Below are 22,218 nucleotides of genomic sequence, written 5' to 3'. Positions count from 1 at the left end.
ATTGTGGCCAGCCTACAGCACACCTGTGCAATAATTATGCTGTCTAATCAGCATCTTGATATGCCACACCTGTGAGGTGGATGGATTATCTCGGCGAGAAATAGGCCTTTTGTGTACATAGAAAATGTCTTAGATCTTTGAGTTCAGCTCATGAAAAATGGGGGCAAAAACAAAAGTGTTGCATTTATAATTTTGGTCAGTGTAATAATCTGTATTTATCTGTATTTTTTAATATATTTTTATTATTCTGTGTAGTGTTATTTGTATGCACCATGGGTCTGAGAGTAACGCAATTTCAATCCTCTATATGTATGTACTTTACATGTGGCAGAATTCACAACGAAGCAGACTTTGACTTTTTGACTTTTGACTTTGAGAATGGAATCGTCTGGAACTGAGGAATGGAGTGTTGTTTAGAAGGTGACAAGAACAAGGAAACCTGTCCTACCAATTGGCATTGCCTGCTGATCTCCGTGCTATGATTCTGATAGAGCTTCATGATGACATGGGTCACTTAGGCATCGAGCGAACTCTCGACCTTGTTCGATCAAGATTTTTCTGGCTTAAGATGTCTTTGTCAGTTGAAAAGAAGGTTAAAACCTGCGAGGATTGTGTTTGACGAAAGATTTTGCCAGATAAAGCTGCCCCATTGGTGAACATCCGAACCAGCAGACCACTGGAGTTAGTCTGCATGGATTTTTTGTCCCTAGAGCCTGACCAGAGTAACACGAAGGACATACAGTATTGGTGATAACATATTATTTACACTAAATATGCTGTGGCTGTACCAATGCGGAATCAGAAAGCCCAGAGAGTAGCCAAGTGCCTATGGGTCAATTTTCTAGTACATTATCGATTTCCAGAAATACTCCACAGTGATCGAGGCATGGACTTCAAGTCGCACTCCATTAAGGAGCTGTGCAAAATCACTGGAATGTCCATGGTCAGAACCACCCCATATCACCCAAGAGGCAATCCGGTAGAACGTTTCAACTGGACACTTCTTCAGATGTTGGGAAACCTATGCGATAAGGCCAAATCTAGTTTAAAAGATTTTGTCAAACCGTTAGTCCATGTTTACAATTGTATGAAGAGTGATGTAACTGGATACTCACCATACGTGCTAATGTTTGGGAGACAGCCTCGATTACCAATCGACCTTGCCTTTGGTTTATCTGTTGATGGTCAGTCAGGATCCCACTCTAAATATGTACAAGATCTCAAGCACAGACTGGAAGAAAGCTACAAAGTTGCTATCTGAAATGCAGAGAAAGTAGCTGAACGGAACAAGAAGAGGTATGACAAACACATTGTTGCCTACCCTCTTGAAATTGGTGACCAATCTTTTCATTTTTGTATTACATTTCTGCTTGGTGAGTACCATTTTCTTTATAAGGAATGTTTGTGGCGAGGGGGGCGTGGTTCAGCGAGGTCTGTGGTCCCGGGGTTGGCGAACCCCTACCATCTCTCTCTCTTCCCCTTCCCTTGTGTCTTCCCCTTCTTCCCCCAAACCTATTCCCTTAAACAGGTCCTGGGTGGACCTCCCTCCGTGGGCACCTCCCCGGTCCAGACTGACATTGTGACCGCAAGCAGTTGTGAGGGTGCCGCCCAGAGGCGCGGGCCTGTCCAGCGGCCCTGCCGCCACCGCTCCCGTCCCTCCACCGTCTCCTCACCAATCCCTTGGCCTACTTTCTGCCACTAGGGCGGTGGGGAGGCCTGGGCCGGTCTGTTGGTGGTGTGGGGATCCGGATTATTTTATCAATCGGTGTCCTGTAATGGAGATCGGCACGATGATCCGGATCCCGTGAGCCCGGACGCCCCGCCGGCTGCCCTCGATTAAGCTGGCCTGTACCAAATACCTGTATAAAGGGTGGTACGTATCAGGCTTTGGTGGATTCAGGTTGTAACCAAACCTCAGTTCATCAAAGCCTGATTCAGTCAGCGGGATTGGATAAGAGCCGCATGGTTAAGGTACGGTGCGTGCACGGGGATGTGTTGGAATATCCCTTAGTGTCCCTGGCTATACAATTACGGGGTCAAAAGGATAGCATAGAGGTGGCCGTTACCCGCACCTCCGACATCCGCTAATTTTGGGGACGAATTGGCCAGAGTTCAGTGTTTTATTGGGGCATTTATTTGCGGATGTCTCTTGGCGGAACCGAGCGCAGCGAAACGGGGCGGTCGCGCAGGTGGGAGAAGCCGAGCCGGGGCCAATAAGAACTGACTCAGGGGAACGGAGCACTGTGGAGAGGAGAAATCTCTCTCAATGTGATGATTTTCCCCTGGAACAGTCTCAGGACGAGTTGCTCAAAAATGCCTTTGAACAGGTCCGCATCATCGACAGGCAGCTTCTCCAACTGACTCGGCCGCTCTCCTATCTGTATTTTGACATTTAAAAAGACAGGTTGTATCGAGTGACCCAAGACGCTCAGTCAAAGCAAGATACAACCCAGTTAGTCGTGCCAAAGAGCAGTCGGGAAATGCTTTTCCAGGCGGCTCACTGTATTCCGATGGCCGGACATTTAGGGCAGGCAGCAACGTTGAATCGTCTGACGACCCCGATTTTTCTGGCCGGGCATTCATGAGAACGTGCACAGGTGGTGCGTCTTGTCCTGAATGTCAGCTGGTAAACCCACTGGCCACCCCAAAAGCACCACTGTGCCCTCTACCTCTTGTACAGGTTCTCTTCGAGAGAATTGGAATGGACCTGGTCGGGCCGTTAAAGCGATCTGCACGAGGGTATCGCTTTTCATTGGTCATAGTGGACTATGCAACACGATACCCCGAGGCAGTGGCGCTCCGCAATATTTCAGCGAAAAGCGTAGCAGATGCCCTGTTTCACTTAATCTCCCGTGTGGGAATCCCAAAAGAGGTTCTCACAGATCTAGGCACGGCGTTCATGTCACGGACCCTCCGGGAACATTACAGGTTATTGGGCGTTAAAGCGATACGCTCCAGCGTCTATCACCCACAAACGGACGGACTGGTCGAACATTTTAACCGCACGTTGAAAACCATGATGCGAAAGTTTGTTCACGAAGACGGCAAAAATTGGGATAGATGGCTGGAACCCCTGTTATTTGCCATGCTCGAGGTCCCCCAAGCCTGCACGGGGTTTTCCCCCTCGAGCTTCTCTATGGACGTCAGCCTCGCGGGGTGTTGGACGTCCTAAGGGAAACTTGGGAGGACGGACCTTCCGACAGCAAAAACCAAATACGGCATGTCATGGACCTGAGAACAAAACTCCACACTTTGGGGGGGCTCTTGTTGTGGAAAAATATCAGTCTTGTAGTTCAAAAAATCTCTCAGACAAAGAAGGTCCGGGTGTCAAGGAGTTAACTTTATTTGCTCGAGCCAAACAAAGTGAGATGTTCCAAGTCATCTAAAAACCAAGTGTTTTCAGTCTACAGTTATAGTGAAACTTCTGAAAGGTGGTCCTTTCTAAAACCAATCAGGTAGATTCCCGTTATCTCTTATTTTTATTAACCAATTGTTGATTTTCTGCCACCAATATATCCCAGGCAACAAGGTGCGTATTTATTCATGGTAGGCTGGCTATTACCTAATTTTTTTAAATATATTTTTATATATCCTCGCCCACCACAATTATGTAATGGTCATCATGACCTGTTTCCCCTTCTTCACCTCCTTCTCTTGTCTTTATCTGTGGTAAAACTGTGGCCTTGCTCAATGTAGATTATAGTCATAGTAACGGGGCGAAACATGCCCAGATTTGGTCATACTGTAGGGTTGGGGCCGGAAAAAGTCCACAGATTTCATAAACACTGCCAGACATCAAAAACACAGCTGTGCAGGGTGCTTTTCAGAATCTCATACAAATGTGTTTAAAACGAAGAGCAATACATAGTGAATAATGATCAAAAACATAAAGACAGATCAAAAACATAAAGACATATCATGAAATTCCTCCATACTCTCTATGGAGAATTTGTTACAGGCCCAGGACAGACAAAGTATAACAGGGGTGCCAGATTACGCCAATTTGCACCAGGAGAGAAAGTAGTCGTATTGCTCCCAACATCGAGCTCTAAATTACTTAAAAACACTGCTTAAACAAGCATGGCTTATATTACAGTCTGATGTAAGCCATATTTTGTTGATAAATGATAAATGAGTTTGTTCCATCACTCTAGGCAGGACCAACCTACGGTCGTAAGATGATGACTGGTTATATGGCAGCAAAGGGAATTCGAGCCTCAGAAAGTCGGGTTGGGCGAGCTCTCCAGACAATACATCGACCATACCATGAAATGCGATGCAGTGTAAGCCAGTTTTTATTATTATTATTAATCCTTATATACTTTGTACATCAAAACCAACAGTTATTAGATAAAGGGTGTTGTTATTTAGTAAAACACTACGGCAACATTTTTATAGCAAGCCCTACAGTTGGCATTATATGTTACATCTGGACTATTGCTTTTAACAAATAGGCCTACTGGACAAACAATTCAAAGACAACATTGTAATTCTTGCATTATTTTTTCCACTTCTCTTATCAGGGTGCACGNCAATCCGTGCTCTCGGTTTTGTAAACCGTCCCCTCAATTTTTGAAATCTGTACCCACGAATTCATAATCTGTGCCCACGCTTTCGCAATCCGTGCGCACGGTTTTGCAAACTGTAGCCTACTCGCGGAATTGAAGCCTCTGTCTGTCAACAGAACAAGCTCCTTCCTATAGGAACATTAACCAATATTGTATACTGTTTTATATATAAATTGTCCTACTTTGTTTACACACGAGTGCGTGGCGCATATAAAGCATGCGTTCATTGCCGCTTTCACTGGCATAAAGTTGGAATGACATTAAACCTTCGTGAATTTAGGGACCATCTCTAAAGTACACATTAAAATACCTTTTTCCAACTTCAATGGCATTTAAAGGGAATGACTTATACCCACAAGACTAACTGTACAGTGTTCATGTGTGTGTCAGATATAATGCACACCTTTTAGATTATTTATATTTATTATAATAAACAGTTAAATCAAATGCAAATATTCTTATGTGTTTCACTGCTGTATGGGCTCATACATAAATATACACATTTTAAAGCTCAATAACATTTAAAGGGAATGACTTCCCTGACTAACTGTAACGTGTTCATATGTGTGTGAGATAGAATGCACACCTTTTAGATTATTGATATGTATTAAAATAAACCGTCAAATCACATGCAAACATTCCTATGTGTATAATGGTCTCATACACAAATATACCATTATTTAAAGCTCAATAGCAATACGTATAGGAATATGTACATATGATTTGATGGTTTATTTTAATACTCAATAATCTAAAAGTTGTGCATAATAGCTGACACACACTGACACACACATGAACACTGTACAGTTAGTTTTGTGGCTATAAATCATTCCCTTTAAATGCTTTTGAAGTTGGAAAAATGTATTTTAATGTGTATTGAAATGAATGTATGTTCAGTGCAGGTTTAGAGATTAGGGCATTTTGCACATTTTCCTTCATTATATTGTTGTCAGACATTGTTATGCCATCGTATAGATATAAAAAAAATCTATTCATATTTTTAGGTATTTAATTGTCCGGACCTCGGCTGGTAAGGAGGGTTCGTTTACTGGACCTCAAGCAATTTAAGTTGAAGACTCCTTGTCAGGAAAACACTAATGAAGAACCCAGATGCAGGCAGCGGGGATGAAGGGGTTAACAAAAGACTTTATTTAACAGATAATAAACACAAAACAAAGACCGACGATGGGGTATAACAACACAACAGGATGATAACAGGACGTAGACTAACTAACACTAAACTGAGGAAAAACCAACACATGAACTGAACTGAACTGAACTGAACTGAACTGAACTGAACTGAACTGAACTGCGAGGTACAGGCATAACGGGGAACATCAGGAATGCACACCACATACAATGACCGAACACAGGACAATGAAACATGAGGGTATATATAGGTAAGACAAACAAGGGATAACGACACAGGGCAGGTGTGGGTAATCAAACACTTAGGGAAAGATCACAAGGAAACGAGAGGAATGGGCCAATGACAAGACACTGGAGAGAACGTATATTATTGTCAAACGGACAATAATATGTTTCTCTCCACACATAACCAAAGGACTCTGCCCCGATCCCACCACACGACTAGAATTTCATAAACAAGACGGTGGGACCGTGACAACTCCTGACTTAGAAGAACGGTGTCATCAGATTCACAGCTTGCAATCTCAACTGAGCTTTCTTCACTTGACACTGAAGGGGCCTGGGTCATATCTGTAGACAAAGGATTTTAAAAACCTCAAATTAGTCTTGGCTGAGTTTGGTGATTTTACTTAATATTGTGCCTAACAACACCCTACAGCTGAGATTTAACAATATAGCACTGCTTATTTTAAACTATTGAATAGTATTGGCAAAATCATGGTTTTACTACAGTAACAATGTTTTTTGGTGTTACCTGTAGTCAAACCATGGTTTAATTTCCATAAAGGTGACCACATAGATTGATAAATCTCATAATCCAATTATAAGATGACAAGCATCAAAGTTTGATTTCAATCATTTACATTTTTGACATGGCCTTAGTCAATAATAATAAAAAACATTTTCACATAGTGGTCTTTACAATATGTAGTAAATCACGAAAATGACTTTAGCCGGGTTTTCACAAGGAGGGTTCCATTTCAGGCGAAATTAACTGCATGCTCTGCAGAGTTCGCAAGCATACGAGCAGTTTAGTTTACACAATTTGCATGACGACAATGCGAGCATGTCTTAACTACAGTCCGGCGACACAACGTGATATTCAGCGCCAAAGACAACGCACTGTGGATCTCATGCAACTCACAATGGGCTAATAAATGTTTTAAAAGCGTTGTACATTCAGATTTTATACGCGTTTACTTAACGAATTTAATTCCATATCAAACACTCCCCCAGTCAGCCTGAATGCACATTAATAAATGACTCACAAAAAAAAACTTGCGTTAACACGTGACTGCTTGGCGGTCCCAGCAAACACACAAAGCCATGCACAAACACAAAATAATGTCACTCACCATTACCATTTGAAGAATTCTCTAATCTGAGTTGAAAAACACCCAAATTCAGCTGCTTCACAACGTCCTCGAAAACATCCTCATCAACTTCAGTGCCAGACTCATCGTAAAGCCTGGCCTCGGGCCGACTAGAGGCGGTAATGCCGAACTTCACAAAGGCTGTGAACGAACCCAAATAAGCTTCGGTTTATTGGAAATATAAATGTAACCACAATAGGCAGCTTCTTATTAATTATTATTTGCTTATTTCACAAATAAAATTACCTTCGTCTAGGAAATCAGAAAGTTTCAAATCGCTTTGAGAAACTTTCACAAACTTCTGTTCACTTCTGAATTTAACTTTGACGAGTATCCTTAATCCTGATAAAAAACATTTAGTTAGTAATCACACGCCATATTTGACGCCATTTATATATTTTTTACATGTAATTAATTTTNCTTTAGAGAATGGTCCCTTAAAAAAATGAAAAAAGAACGGTTATTGTATTTTTAAATGCAATGCTGAAAACAAAAATTGGAATTAAAACCGTATACACAAAATGCTGCGCAAAAAAAATAAATATTAATGTGTTTTCAGATTTTTGTTTATGGATTTTGCACTTTTATTAAACATTTTAAAAACGCACAAATTAATCTCGAAAAAATGTCGATTTTACTGGTTTTCTATGGCCAAATTAGACACCCGGAAATAATATTTTCCGCACTGTTGAAAGATAAGAGCCGTCATGTCTCTGGAACCATACAGAGAGGTGATTACGAACATGATTTTAGAACATAAAACACACTCGGACATTGCAGAGCACCTGTCTCAACTTGGTGCCGGGCGAGGTTATTCGGTGAGGAGTGTGAGAAGATTTTGTGCCAGTCATGGTCTGAGACGGGAGGTTTCTGACACTCACCTGGAAATAGCTGTATCGACAGCAGTACAAGAAGTAAGTATTAAAATATTACGTCATTCTAATACGTATGTTAGAATAATATGCATGAAGTGGTGTTATCTCGATTCAATTGCAGTGATAATTCTCATTTGAGTGTTACAAATTGCAAAGAAAATATTGCAATAAAACAATGCATTTGACATTGAAGATGGTTTAGCGTTGTTTTCCCGGACTAACGTTAGTTCAGTTAACGAACGGTCGGCCCGTTTAAACAAATCGATTACAGTAGCCATACTGTACTGCACACAGGTGTTGGTGTAGTGGCCAGTATATGCCTACTGTACATCGTGTATCTTATTTGAATCACAATGACAGTTAAACGTGGTAACATTCAAAGATCTGATTTTGTCTCTGCTTAAAAACACTGCTTAAACAAGCATGGCTTATATTATAGTCTGATGTAGGCCATATTTTGTTGATAAATGATAAATGAGTTTGTTCCATCACTCTAGGCAGGACCAACCTACGGTCGTAAGATGATGACTGGTTATTTGGCAGCAAAGGGAATTCGAGCCGCAGAAAGTCGGGTTGGGCGAGCCCTCCAGACAATACATCGACCATACCATGAAATGCGATGCAGTGTAAGCCAGTTTTTATTGTTATTATTAATCCTTATATACATCAAAACCAACAGTTATTAGATAAAGGGTGTTGTTATTTAGTAAAACACTACGGCAACATTTTTATAGCAAGCCCTACAGTTGGCATTTTATGTTACATCTGGACTATTGCTTTTAACAAATAGGCCTACTGGACAAACAATTCAAAGACAACATTGTAATTCTTGCATTATTTTTTCCACTTCTCTTATCAGGGTGCACGAAATCTTAATCCTATACCCTACAGGACACAAACTCCATTTAGACCAAAACGAAAAGCTGGGCATGTTTGGAGTTACACATGTCCTAGCAATTGATGTCTACAGCAGCAAGATCATGGCTTATGCATGTATGCCAGTAAAGAATAACCTCACTATTTATGAAAAAGTGTACAGGTTTGTATTACAAAAGAAAAAAAGACTTATTAGCTTGAACTATATATATCATCTGAATATATTGCATATGAAAGAGTCAGTGTAAGAACAACTTATTTTTGAATTTGATCATTATTTAAGGCCTGCTGTAATCAACAATGGAATGTGGGACCAAATAAGAGTTGACCATGGCAAAGAGTTCTTCTTGACTCTGTTTATTCAAGAAATCCTTGCTGACCATAGAATAAAGAGGACGAAAATAACCTTACTCACCTTCCATCTTACACGAAGAAAATGGCCTCTTTGTCTTCCCCCTCAGAGGGGGTAATTGGGGGAGGAGTCAAGATAATTTGGCGGGTTTTTTGCACTTCAAGTGTAAAAATAGAATTACACCTTGTGGCACCCCTTCAACTACACTACAAAGGAGTATTCGTTAACACTGTAGGTTATTAATTTAACTCTTTTAGAATTAATAGTATTTAACACTGCAATTTCTACACTGCTGATTTTACTGTGTATGAATAATATGCATGAAGTGGTGTTATCTCGATTCAATTGCAGTGATAATTCTCATTTGAGTGTTACAAATTGCAAAGAAAATATTGCAATAAAACAATGCATTTGACATTGAAGATGGTTTAGCGTTGTTTTCCCGGACTAACGTTAGTTCAGTTAACGAACGGTCAGCCCGTTTAAACAAATCGATTACAGTAGCCATACTGTACTGCACACAGGTGTTGGTGTAGTGGCCAGTATAAGCCTACTGTACATCGTGTATCTTATTTGAATCACAATGACAGTTAAACGTGGTAACATTCAAAGATCTGATTTTGTCTCTGCTTAAAAACACTGCTTAAACAAGCATGGCTTATATTATAGTCTGATGTAGGCCATATTTAGTTGATAAATGATAAATGAGTTTGTTCCATCACTCTAGGCAGGACCAACCTACGGTCGTAAGATGATGACAGGTTATTTGGCAGCAAAGGGAATTCGAGCCGCAGAAAGTCGGGTTGGGCGAGCCCTCCAGACAATACATCGACCATACCATGAAATGCGATGCAGTGTAAGCCAGTTTTTATTATTATTATTAATCCTTATATACATCAAAACCAACAGTTATTAGATAAAGGGTGTTGTTATTTAGTAAAACACTACGGCAACATTTTTATAGCAAGCCCTACAGTTGGCATTTTATGTTACATCTGGACTATTGCTTTTAACAAATAGGCCTACTGGACAAACAATTCAAAGACAACATTGTAATTCTTGCATTATTTTTTCCACTTCTCTTATCAGGGTGCACGAAATCTTAATCCTATACCCTACAGGACACAAACTCCATTTAGACCAAAACGAAAAGCTGGGCATGTTTGGAGTTACACATGTCCTAGCAATTGATGACTACAGCAGCAAGATCATGGCTTATGCATGTATGCCAGTAAAGAATAACCTCACTATTTATGAAAAAGTGTACAGGTTTGTATTACAAAAGAAAAAAAGACTTATTAGCTTGAACTATATATATCATCTGAATATATTGCATATGAAAGAGTCAGTGTAAGAACAACTTATTTTTGAATTTGATCATTATTTAAGGCCTGCTGTAATCAACAATGGAATGTGGGACCAAATAAGAGTAGACCATGGCAAAGAGTTCTTCTTGACTCTGTTTATTCAAGAAATCCTTGCTGACCATAGAGACAGGAATATACAACTATATATTAAGGAAAAAAGAAAGAAAAGAGGGGCAGAGGGTACAGACTACAGCATATTAATTACAAATATTAAACACAAATTAAAGTACAAATTCTAATTGCTTTCCTATTTGTAGATATCTTTCCGTAACCATCTGCTACCAAAACTGAAAAAAACTTTATTTCTCAGAATTGAAGGACAAATTATTAAAAGCGATGGCCTTAACATTAACATTTTCATTGTTGAGATAACAAGTTGTTTATTTTCTGTGGGTAAGTTAAATGTTTAAGATATTAAACAAGCTGGTGTCTGTGAAGAAAATACTCCGGACGGAAGTACGTGTTTTTCTGTGTTTTTGGTGTGTTATAAGCAGTGTTGGGTGTAACTAGTTACTAAGTAATTAGTTACTGTAATTTAATTACTTTCCCCTTGAAAAAGTAAAGTAAGGGATTACTCTTATTTTTTCTGTAATTTAATTACAGTTACTTCTGATGCAATTAAATTAAATACTTTGTGTAATATGTGTGTGTGCAGAAGAGGAATTTACATCAAAATTCAAAGTCTAACATAAAAATCTGTGCTTTAATGTATAATTCTCACGTTTGTAATTAATAATAATACTTTATGTAGTTTTATGTTATTTATTTAAATGAATTGAAAGAGCCGTTTCATGTCTATCCTTGAATCACTTAACTCATCAAGGTTGATGTAGGATATAGAAAGTAATTAGTAATAAGTAATTAAATACTTTTTGAAGAGAGTAACTTGTACAGTAATCTAATTACATTATCGAATGTGTAATTAGTAACTAGTAATTAATTACTTTTTCAGAGTAACTTACCCAACACTGGTGTATCATTCGTTCAGTCATTTTTCGATTTAATATCGAAAGTAAACAAATAAGAAACTTATCCTTATATTCCTCAGTTCCGCATATTCCGATTCTTATCTCGTTTAATCCAACTACATTTCATCTCTTTCCCATCAAACAACCAGACTAACTTACCTTATGTGGGACACTGTCTTACCAATAAAGACTGTAAATTCATTGTTATTTATTAAATAAACAACCTTTTATTGACTTCTCATGCGTTTTGTGAATAGCTGCTATGACAAGGGCTAAAAACATTGCTATACCTCATTGTGGGAAAGCTGTATTGTACAGTCAATACCTGTATGTTCCTTTTTATTTTTTTTATGTTTATAGAGTAAATTGTAGCAGTAATCTTCATGTACACATGTAAAACATATTGAGAGCAAACTCTATTTTACAAAAACAGAGTATGATACAATAATATGGTTAGTGTTAACTTTAAGGTTATCCATAACACCTAAGCTGGCTATAACTTGAATACAAGGCTTTAATAGGATACTTAGGTAGCAGCATCTACGAAACCAGTTTATTGTCCAGAAACTGTGTTTATTGTCTAAGATACTATGCCTGAAAGAGGCTGTAGCCAGAGGTGAAACTGAAACGTTGTCATAGGACATTAAGGATATTTATGCACCCTGAAGTACTCCAGTAACAATGTTAATTCCATGTTTCCAAAGAGGGAGAAAAAGCTAAAAACACGACAGGACTTTTATGCAAGTGCAAAAACAATGCAAACTGTATTTTTCCTGGGTGGAAGGTTGTGAAAATGCATCTGATAATAACAATTTGCCTTGGTGGATGATAGATTATACAATTTTTTTTATTTCTAAAAGCAAAAAACATATGTAGCCCTACAGTGAAGTGTGGTTGCATCCTCAAACCATTTCCCAAAAATTAATCTAAAGTTAGAAACATCAAATCATACTTGACCCACTCCAACCACCCTACTGAACAATAATGATATAGATTAATGAACAAATACTTTTTATTTGCAACATATATGTACTCAGTTCAGTGAAACAGAACTTCATTGTTGTCCACATGGCTCAGTTTAATAGGCAGAACTGTTTTGTTTCTTTGCACCATCAAGACACTTTCATTCCTATGTTCTCCTGTGGTTCCCAAGATGGGGGCCAGGCCTTTTGGCTGAAAAAAAGGCAATTAAACATTCAGAAATTATATATTTGAGTTCTAAAATATGTTAGGTACAATTATAGTCTCTGAAATGGTTTATAAATCCTGTTGGGCTTCTACATATTTTCCTAACATAATGGTGTGGAGAAAGCAGAAAGCATTTATAGGTTATCCAAATTATGTTTTTGTCACTTTGTAATGACGTTTTAAACGTTTACAATACAAAGATTTGTATCTCAGAAATACTCTTAACATCTGGAATTAAGCTGTCATTAAATTTTCTTTATTAGGTTACAAATCTGTTATAAATTGTTATAAAAATTGTTAACCTCATATTGTGTATCTAATCGTATTGTGTGATAAGCAGACCTTCCCATTCCTACCAAATATGAAATTGTGATAATTCCCTTACCCTCAATCAAATCAAAATTTAGCAAATCATTTATGGCTCTGTCATCGCTTAGCAGAACACCACTACAAACAGCTGTACATGTAAATTGTACTTGTGACAAAACTTAATCTCTCTGATGGCGAAAACATGTTGAGTTGTCTCAGTCCATCCTAATTAAGCAGCCCGCTTCACTTTCCAAAAAGAAGTGTAACACTGGTCCATGTGCTCCTTACATAACTCTAAATAACTCATAACCATTTTATTGTAAGACAGGCTTCTTAATTAGGGTTAACTGTCCCTTTAGGGACAACTCGAGTCAGTTCAACATGAAAGCTGACATTACCATGATGGATACGGGAGCCAGTGGACCAGTACTTCTTTACATCCCTTGGGGAGAGGGTAAAAGACAAACCAAAGTCATGCTTTTATTTTATAATTAAATATTTCATTTATTTCCTCCTACCACCCTTCAATCAATCAATCGCCATATAATCACCAAAACATCAAAGGTTTGGTTTAATATTTACAGAGCTCTAAAAGCAAATAAATTGTCAATTTTACTATTTTTTCTTTAGACTTCAAAACTTTTGACAAAAGGCAACATTTTCAGCATTATTCTAGAATCAGAATCAGAAGAGCTTTATTGCCAAGTGTGCTTGCACACACAAGGAATTTTCTTTGGTGTTGGAAGCTTCTAGTACAGACATTTAACACAATGACAATACAATATAATACGATTTACAGTCTAAAACATTCTAAATTGTGCATATATACACTGGGTTCCAAATTATTATGCAAATGATATCTTTCTCTGGTTTTCCTAATTTGTCGATGCAAATGACAGTCAGTATAATTTTCAAGTAATCAACAGTTAGGGTACATTTGGAATTTTATTGAACAAACCTCCCACTGACAACAGTATTTATTTAAAAAATGAAAAACTCAAAATGCACTGTTCCAAATTATTATGCACAACAGAGTTTGAAAACATTTCATAGGTTGTAAAAAACTGAAAATGGTCATTTGTTGAATTTGCAGCATTAGGAGGTCATATTTACTGAAATCAAAAGCTATTTCAATCAAAAACATCCTAACAGGGCAAGTTACATGTTAACATAGGACCCCTTCTTTGATATCACCTTCACAATTCTTGCATCCATTGAACTTGTGAGTTTTTGGATAGTTTCTGATTGAATTTCTTTGCAGGATGTCAGAATAGCCTCCCAGAGCTGCTGTTTTGATGCTAACTGCCTCCCACCATCATAGATCTTTCGCTTGAGGATGCTCCAAAGGTTCTCAATAGGGTTGAGGTCAGGGGAGGATGGTGGCCACACCATGAGTTTCTCTCCTTTTATGCCCATAGCAGCCAATGACACAGAGGTATTCTTTGCAGCATGAGATGGTGCATTGTCATGCATGAAGATGATTTTGCTACGGAAGGCATGGTTCTTCTTTTTGTACCATGGAAGAAAGTGCTCAGTCAGAAACTCTACATACCTTGCAGAGTTCATTTTCACACCTTCAGGGACCCTAAAGGGGCCCACCAGCTGTCTCCCCATGATTCCAGCCCAAAACATGACTCCGCCACCTCCTTGCTGACGTCGCAGCCTTGTTGGGACATGGTGGCCATCCACCAACCATCCACTACTCCATCCATCTGGACCATCCAGGGTTGCACGGCACTCATCAGTAAACAAGACTGTTTGAAAATTAGTCTTCATGTATGTGTGGGCCCACTGCAACCGTTTCTGCTTGTGAGCATTGGTTAGGGGTGGCCGAATAGTAGGTTTATGCACAACTGCAAGCATCTGGAGGATCCTACACCTTGAGGTTTTCGGGACTCCCGAGGCACCAGCAGCTTCAAATACCTGTTTGCTGCTTTGCAATGGCATTTTTGCAGCTGCTCTCTTAATCCGATGAATTTGTCTGGAAGAAACCTTCCTCATTCTGCCTTTATCTGCACGAACCCTTCTGTGCTCTGAATCAGCCACAAATCTCTTCACAGTACGATGATCTCGCTTAAGTTTTCGTGAAATATCTAATGTTTTCATACCTTGTCCAAGACATTGCACTATTTGACGCTTTTCGGCAGCAGACAGATCCTTTTTCTTTCCCATATTGCTTGAAACCTGTGGCCTGCTTAATAATGTGGAACGTCCTTCTTAAGTAGTTTTCCTTTAATTGGGCTCACCTGGCAAACTACTTATCACAGGTGTCTGAGATTGATTTCAGTGATCCAAAGAGCACTGAGACACAATACCATCCATAAGTTTAATTGAACAATATAAAATTAAATGTTTACGACACTTAAATCCAATTTGCATAATAATTTGGAACGCAGTGTAAAAATAAAGACTATTTTACAGAAAAGGATAATAAACATATAAGAACATAATGTACAGGGTAGTATATAGTAGAATAAACATATAACAGATTTTGAAGCTTAAAACAGGAAAAACAAACAAAAAAGACATAAGTACTAGAGCACTCCAAACCGAGGCAGCCATCCGCGGCGCCATCTTGGATATTATTATATATATTATATTATTATATATATATACTGTATATGTTTATTATATAACTATCTAAATATAACCAACATCATACTGGATTTCTGAAAGAAAACATTCAACTAAGATTAATACATATGTGTACTGGAAAAATGTCCAATGTGAGGTATACGACATGCTTGAAGCCTGAAGTGTCAATATACCTGTATGGGGCCGCTTCTAGGATACATATCTGTAGGTTTGTCACAAGAAAATGGTCGTAACACTGGTAACACCATTTTTAAGCATCCGGAGCACATCTATGAGCCTTAATGCACGTCATTGGGAAGGGCTAAGCCGCTCATACACTCTACTGTTGTCTAAAGCTATATAACTCCTTACTTAGGCTTATAATGACCCTTAAAAGGCTTTGTCCATTATTTACCTATGAGGGTCCCATTAAATAAGTTACACATATATTGTCCGTTATACACCTATATGAGCCACATCAAATAAGTTACACATGTATATACAATTTTTGAGCATGATAACCATATTACAAGCTGTAATAAACATGTAATTGCCAAACTGAGTCACGGACACTTTTGGCACGGCTCCCATAGGTAGCTAATGGACACACCATTTTTAAGCTTCTGGACCAAAACTGTGAGCCTTAATGCACGTCATTGTGAAGGGCTGTTCCTCTTATACACTATACTGTTGGTTTAAGCTGGATGAATCATTGCCAAAGCAAACGAGACCACTGACAGGGGTCTTACTCTGTCTACCTAATTTTGTGCCCTTCGAGTAAATCGCAGATGTGAGAAAACATTGTGTCAATGCACACCGCTCTTTTATGTGCACGTTTGACTCGAAAGTCAAAGAAAATGGCTTTAGGCTGTTTAAGCGTGTGTCACACAGCTGCTGGGCTCAAATGAGGCAGTCAGCTCCGAGACGGGGTCCCCCGGGTCGCCGGGTGGCGTCCAGGTCTTCGGGCAGGCTTCAGGTGCATCGGGCAGGCCTCCCTCAAGTTTAGGCTGCAAGGGGGATGCGTAGGCGTTCTGTGGATGGAGGCGTGGCCAGCGGGAAGCTCCGCCCAAAATAGGTTACAATGGGAACGTGTACATGTAGGCTTCTCGTGTACATCGGGGTCCGGAGCCGGCCCGTAGGTTGCAAGGGGGATGTTTAGGCGCTCTTCGGGAGGCCCGATCGCAACCTGATTGACGTGCGTGGCTTAGGTTGGGAACGTACATCGAGTCGCCCCCTCGTGGTTCTGCGCAAAAGAGTGCCTAACCCTTCCTTCCGTGACTCAAAAATTAGGCACTTTGGGCATTTTTCATGGGTCCCCCGGGCGTTGCCGCAGCCCCATGACGTTTCCGTTCAATCGCGGGAGCTCTCCCCCTCGTTTCGGCAACGCCGGGCGACCTGGGAAATATTTTTGGGGCGTCAGCGTGCAGTGTCCATAACTAGCCGTCCGGCGCGTGTCAACTAAGTTACACATTCAGTTTGATGGCCTTAGGCATGCTAGAGACGACCCAAAAGCAGACACAAACTCCCCGTCGGCGAATCGAAACCGGTCGTGCGCGTCACCTGCGGAGACACTGTCCGCTATACTAACGAGGACTCATTTAGAATGTTGTGGAGACTTTCCTAATCCTCCTCTGGTCCACAATGGCATTCTCATCGGATAATCACACTTTAACCTGTTGTTGATAAGAAATTCAATAGAGGAAGAAGGAGGCCTTACCATGTCCTTGTACTGCTTCAGCTAGAATGAACCAGTGACCCCGACGTGATTTGAACACGCAACATTCTGATCTGGAGTCAGACGCGCTACCGTTGCGCCACGAGGCCTCTCGTTGGCCTCCACAATCACGGTGCTCCTAGTCATGCTCTGGTGTAAAGCCTCGTGACACGACCTCCATCCCGATGGCCGAACCAACATGCATCAGCTGTGCTGTATGTGGCAACGAAAACCTTAACGCGTCCCTGGGTGGGCTCGAACCACCAACCTTTCGGTTAACAGCCGAACGCGCTAACCGATTGCGCCACAGAGACCGACAGAGATGGCAGGCGGGCGAGGGACGGCGGCAGAACGAGACGTGGAATTCGTTTCTCAGACTTGGTTTGATTTGGAAAGAAACAGCAGAGCTTTGCAGAGTCATAACCACATACGTCGCAGCACGCCAATATAGCGGATGCTTTCAGAGAGCCCTTTTTGCCGCATATTGGTTAAGAGTCATTGCGCCTTCTGTATTTTACCAAGAAGCTGCACAAACATCCCGTCACCTGGCCTGGTGAAAAGCACCAAGAACAGAAGGCTCTTACACGCCCAACGTGGGGCTCGAACCCACGACCCTGAGATTAAGAGTCTCATGCTCTACCGACTGAGCTAGCCGGCGTGCCTCAGCCAGGGATTCAGGATGACACTACAGAACACTGGCTAAAATTTGGTGGTTAATTGACTCACTTTAATGCGACAGAAAGGAAGGAGTTAAAGGAATCTATTGAGTTGGTAATTCACTCAGGAAAGACTAAAGCAACACGGTGTTGACTACATTGGCATATCGTGTGGGCCAGCAACCGGGTGCCTGTGTTGGTGGTATAGTGGTGAGCATAGCTGCCTTCCAAGCAGTTGACCAGGGTTCGATTCCCGGCCAATGCATTGCATTTTGCAAAGCCCCTTGCACAAAGGAGAGAGGCATGTCGCAGACTTTTCCAACAGTTTGAATGTGTAGTCGAAGGAGGCCTTACCATGTCTTGAACTGCTTCAGCTAGAATTGTCAGAGACTGGAGATTTGTTCTTCATTTCCCAGGCAGATCCAGATCCTAGCACCAGTGGTCGGCAGACTGTTAGCTTCAGGGACATCTCTTCAGAGTTGTCAATTGCATCATTTTGTTGATGGACAAGAACTTCACTTCGTTAGCCCCTCCCAGATGGAATGGTTACGGAGGAGCCCGCACCAAAGATAACCCCCTTAAACACTGCGGTACGACATAGGAAGTGCGCTGGTTCGAGAGCTGGTGGGTGTAGCTCGAGTTTCTCTTGATCTACGCATTAAAACTTCCGCCTTTTACGAAAGATTTCCGTGGGGTGAAACCACTGTGAGTTCAATGTGCTTTTGGACGGCTCCGCTCACAGCGGGCCTCGGTGAACGTGTTAGGAATCAGAGAGTTTAATAATCCGCCTCTGTCGGATTGCCTGTGCACATCGCTGTCTCCTGGCTGTTTTGGGGCTCTTGGTTTTCTTCTGCTTGTTGCGAGTTTATTGTCAAAATGTGCTCAGATAGATAGAGAGTTTTGTGCGATGCTCTTCAAACGTGTGGTTTTACTACGCTTCCTCTGTGCTGGAAAACAGTTGACGTGCATATCCCCTCCAAGTCGGGTGCTGCAGTCTCCCATATGGCCTAGCCGTTAGGATTCCTGGTTTTCACCCAGGCGGCTCGGGTTCAACTCCCGGTATGGGAAAACGGTGGGTTTCTTAGCTGCTCTTTCACTTGGAAATACCCCGTTGTTTCACAGTGAGGCAGCAGTGTAGGAGGTCAAACAAATTGCCACTGATCTCGTTTATGAGCCTTTCTGGGCTCCTCCTACTTTTAAGCCCCTTTGCACCATCCAAATTCAAGTGAGCACACAGTATTTACCTTCTATTGTAACGTGCTTCCTGAGGCCTCAGGTAATATGTGCTGGATACACCGTGTTGTGTCCCGGGTGCCGACAATTCAAAAGTACAGCAGGTACAGCGGGGACCTTTTTTACGACACGTCTTGTCACTGTCTTCACATTTTGAACCTCACCTCTACATAGAAAACATCCTAAACGTCCAACAGTGTTAAAGTGGACAACCCCGTAGGTGCAAAAAGGTCCTTCTGATTCGGCAACAAAGTCACGGCGACCGGTTAGCTAGCAGCAGTCAGTCAAAGTGCGACAGCAGCCACAAGGCATCGCTAACAAGGCTTCCAAGCCCAAATAACCAGTGACCCCGACGTGATTTGAACAACCTTCTGATCTGGAGTCAGATGCTCTACCGTTGCGCCACGAGGCCTCTCGTTGGCCTACACAATAACGGTGCTCCTAGTCATGCTCTGGCGTAAAGCCTCGTGACGCTACCTCCGTCCCGATGGCCGAACAGAAATGCGTCAGATGTGCTGTATGTGGCAACGAAAACCTTAGCGTGTCCCTGGGTGGGCTTGAACCACCAACCTTTCTGTTAACAGCTGAACGCTCTAACCGATTGCGTTCCAATAGGCCATCAAATGTGGGGAAGAAGGGGGGAAAAAGGGGAAGAAAGAAAAAGAGAAGGGGAAGAAGGGAAAGAAAAAGAGAGGGAAATAAAGGGTGAAATATCAAGAGAAGAGATAGCTCTTCCCTAATGTTTGAGTGTTGATGCATTTGCTAGTTTTTGAAGCAATAAAAAGCGTACATTTAATTTACATTGCTTTCTATTGCAGGCAGTCACCAGACGGGGGTTCGAATCCAGCCAAAGACAACGTTTTGTTGAATTTTTAGTCTTATTAAACAAACGAAATTCTTGAATGCATTACTTTCAAAATAAACATATGTACGTCGTTGGTTGTGTTTTAACTCAAAAAGGATGCCTGTGCTCTGTGGTATTGTTATAACAAATATGCAAGCCACAGCAAATATGTTGAAAAATGCCTATTATGCAAGAACAACAAAATACAGAAATAGTCCTTCTTATATATTTATATTTTATGTTATTGCAAGGCACCGAGTATTGTGTTTTACTAAAACTAATAAAATAATGAAAGTCAAAAAACATGTCTTGATAGTTTCTTTTTATTTCACAAATATGTTAACAGAAGATTAAAGAATATTAAATTAAAACGTTTAATAAGTTAAATAGCACATTTAAAAAACTATATACCTGAAGGTATATAGAATATTAAAAAATAAATAAAAGACAAACAAATACAATTATAAAGAATGTATTTAAAAACAAGTAAGTGTAAAAAGGCCTTTCAGCCTTTGATAATGCCTTTAAAAAATAATAAATAACTACAAACTACTATTAACAATGAACAACTTGTTCAAATAACACTATTTACATAAAACTATATACATTATAGTTGCACACTATTTGGAGGTGGTTCTTCTCATTTCCTCCAACCATACCTCTTTTGAAACAGTCTCAGTGTTTGGGCAGTACACCCTGCCCCTATACTGGCTATGACCTGTTTCACTTGTTTTAAATTGGCCACACTTCTTGCATGTGTTGGCCTCCACAGTTCTTCTTTAGGGTCTCTTGGTTATGGCACCTGGATTGGCAGCAGGTGCAGCAGGCTGTGAGGCGGTTACCTGGACAACTGTGGGATGTAACAGTGACAGGTCGCAGTCTCCTCTGGAGGCATGGGTAAGAATCCCACTTCTGACATTGCTTTGCACATGCTGGAGCCTCCTGGTGCTTTGCATGGAAACTGTCGTTCGCTGAATTTCTGGCAGAGTTGTCAAACCCAGTTCCTGGAGAGCAAGTGTCCAGCAGAGTCTAGCACCAGCCACAGCTGCCTTGAAGTNTTTGCCTTTTGAAGAGGCTTTGATCACTCTAGTCACTCTAACTCAAAGATACTCATAAAGAACATGCTTATTGGTTGTTATATGTTTTCCTATCAAGTGCTCTTTCTAGAAACAAAATATTAGACTAACTGTTTAGCATCAACATGATGCTGACAAATGCAATTAACAAAAAATGTTTTTCTTGTTCTTGTTTCAACAAAATAAGCTGTCAATTAAACCACTGAACTAAACGTCAATTGTAACAATCAGGTAACAATCAGGTAACAATTGTCTGTGTAATGCAGCGCTACTCTACCTTAATAATGTCACTAAGAGCTAACAAAACTTCAGAAAGACCCACTGCAAGAAAGACATTGTTACTGAGATCTTCCCCCCTGCATTTCAAGCACTGAGATGCAGTAGCCATCCACTGATCAACACAAAGCTTGCATCCGATCAGGCTTCTACAGCAGGTGGCAAATACCGGTTGATCTATGGGTCCTAGAAAATATCAAAAGTCACAAAAATCAGATGTTGTGCGCACAGTGCAGGGTTTTCACAAAAAAATTTAAGGAAATGTTTTAATGTTTTATCCAAGCTACCACAAAAAAGACATCAAGTAAAACACATAAATACTGATTCTCACATGACATCACAGCTCCAAAAGTGCAATTAAAAGGACCATTTTCTGAAAATTGTCATCCTTTACCTCATGCAAATTATGATATCTTTAATGAAATCAGAGAGCGCTGATCCTCCATTGAAAGTCTATTCACCCAAAACTCTTAAACCCTTAAAAGCATTCATAAAGATATAGTAAAATAAATCCATATGAATATAGCGGTCAGAGATTTGGTTGAACAGACTTTCAATAGAGGGACAGAAATCTGTCAGATTTCATTAGCACCATGAAATCAAATTGAACGTATTGTCTTCAGTGGAATATTGCAGTATTTTTCATAATTTGTTTGTGCAAAACATTTTATGTGGCCTTGTAATCATTAAATCAAAAATTCTCCTCTTCCTCTCCCTCACATGAAATCGACTAATATCAAACCACAAACATCCAATCAATTCCCCATGGACAAAATCAAGCCCATCAACTACATCTTGTACCAAAAGCAGTTTCACAAAA

The 22,218-nt window shown here is 40.4% G+C and overlaps 1 protein-coding gene and 4 non-coding genes across 5 annotated transcripts in view; 1 reads left to right on the top strand and 4 right to left on the bottom strand.

The window, feature by feature from the left end:
* Positions 1–17,351: 17,351 nt before the first annotated feature.
* trnaw-cca (transfer RNA tryptophan (anticodon CCA)) lies at positions 17,352–17,423 on the bottom strand. Its single transcript has one exon. It is a non-coding gene; the product is annotated as a tRNA-Trp (tRNA).
* Positions 17,424–17,553: 130 nt separating this feature from the next.
* On the bottom strand, positions 17,554–17,627 carry trnan-guu (transfer RNA asparagine (anticodon GUU)). Its single transcript has one exon. It is a non-coding gene; the product is annotated as a tRNA-Asn (tRNA).
* Positions 17,628–17,897: 270 nt separating this feature from the next.
* Positions 17,898–17,971, bottom strand: trnak-cuu (transfer RNA lysine (anticodon CUU)). Its single transcript has one exon. It is a non-coding gene; the product is annotated as a tRNA-Lys (tRNA).
* A 191-nt stretch (positions 17,972–18,162) lies between these two features.
* trnag-ucc (transfer RNA glycine (anticodon UCC)) lies at positions 18,163–18,234 on the top strand. Its single transcript has one exon. It is a non-coding gene; the product is annotated as a tRNA-Gly (tRNA).
* Positions 18,235–20,825: 2,591 nt separating this feature from the next.
* LOC130569548 (uncharacterized) overlaps positions 20,826–22,218 on the bottom strand; it is a 4,135-nt gene continuing 2,742 nt past the window's right edge. Inside the window, exons 3-4 of the mRNA XM_057359253.1 lie at positions 21,400–21,584; positions 20,826–21,050 (exon numbers count right to left, since the gene is read on the bottom strand). Of these exons, the coding sequence (XP_057215236.1) occupies positions 20,826–21,050; positions 21,400–21,584 (410 nt within the window). The remainder of the gene's footprint in view (positions 21,051–21,399; positions 21,585–22,218) is intronic.

This window comes from Triplophysa rosa, linkage group LG18, assembly GCF_024868665.1.
Source record: "Triplophysa rosa linkage group LG18, Trosa_1v2, whole genome shotgun sequence".
NCBI lineage: Eukaryota > Metazoa > Chordata > Actinopteri > Cypriniformes > Nemacheilidae > Triplophysa > Triplophysa rosa.
This window is presented reverse-complemented; position numbering and strand designations above follow the sequence as displayed.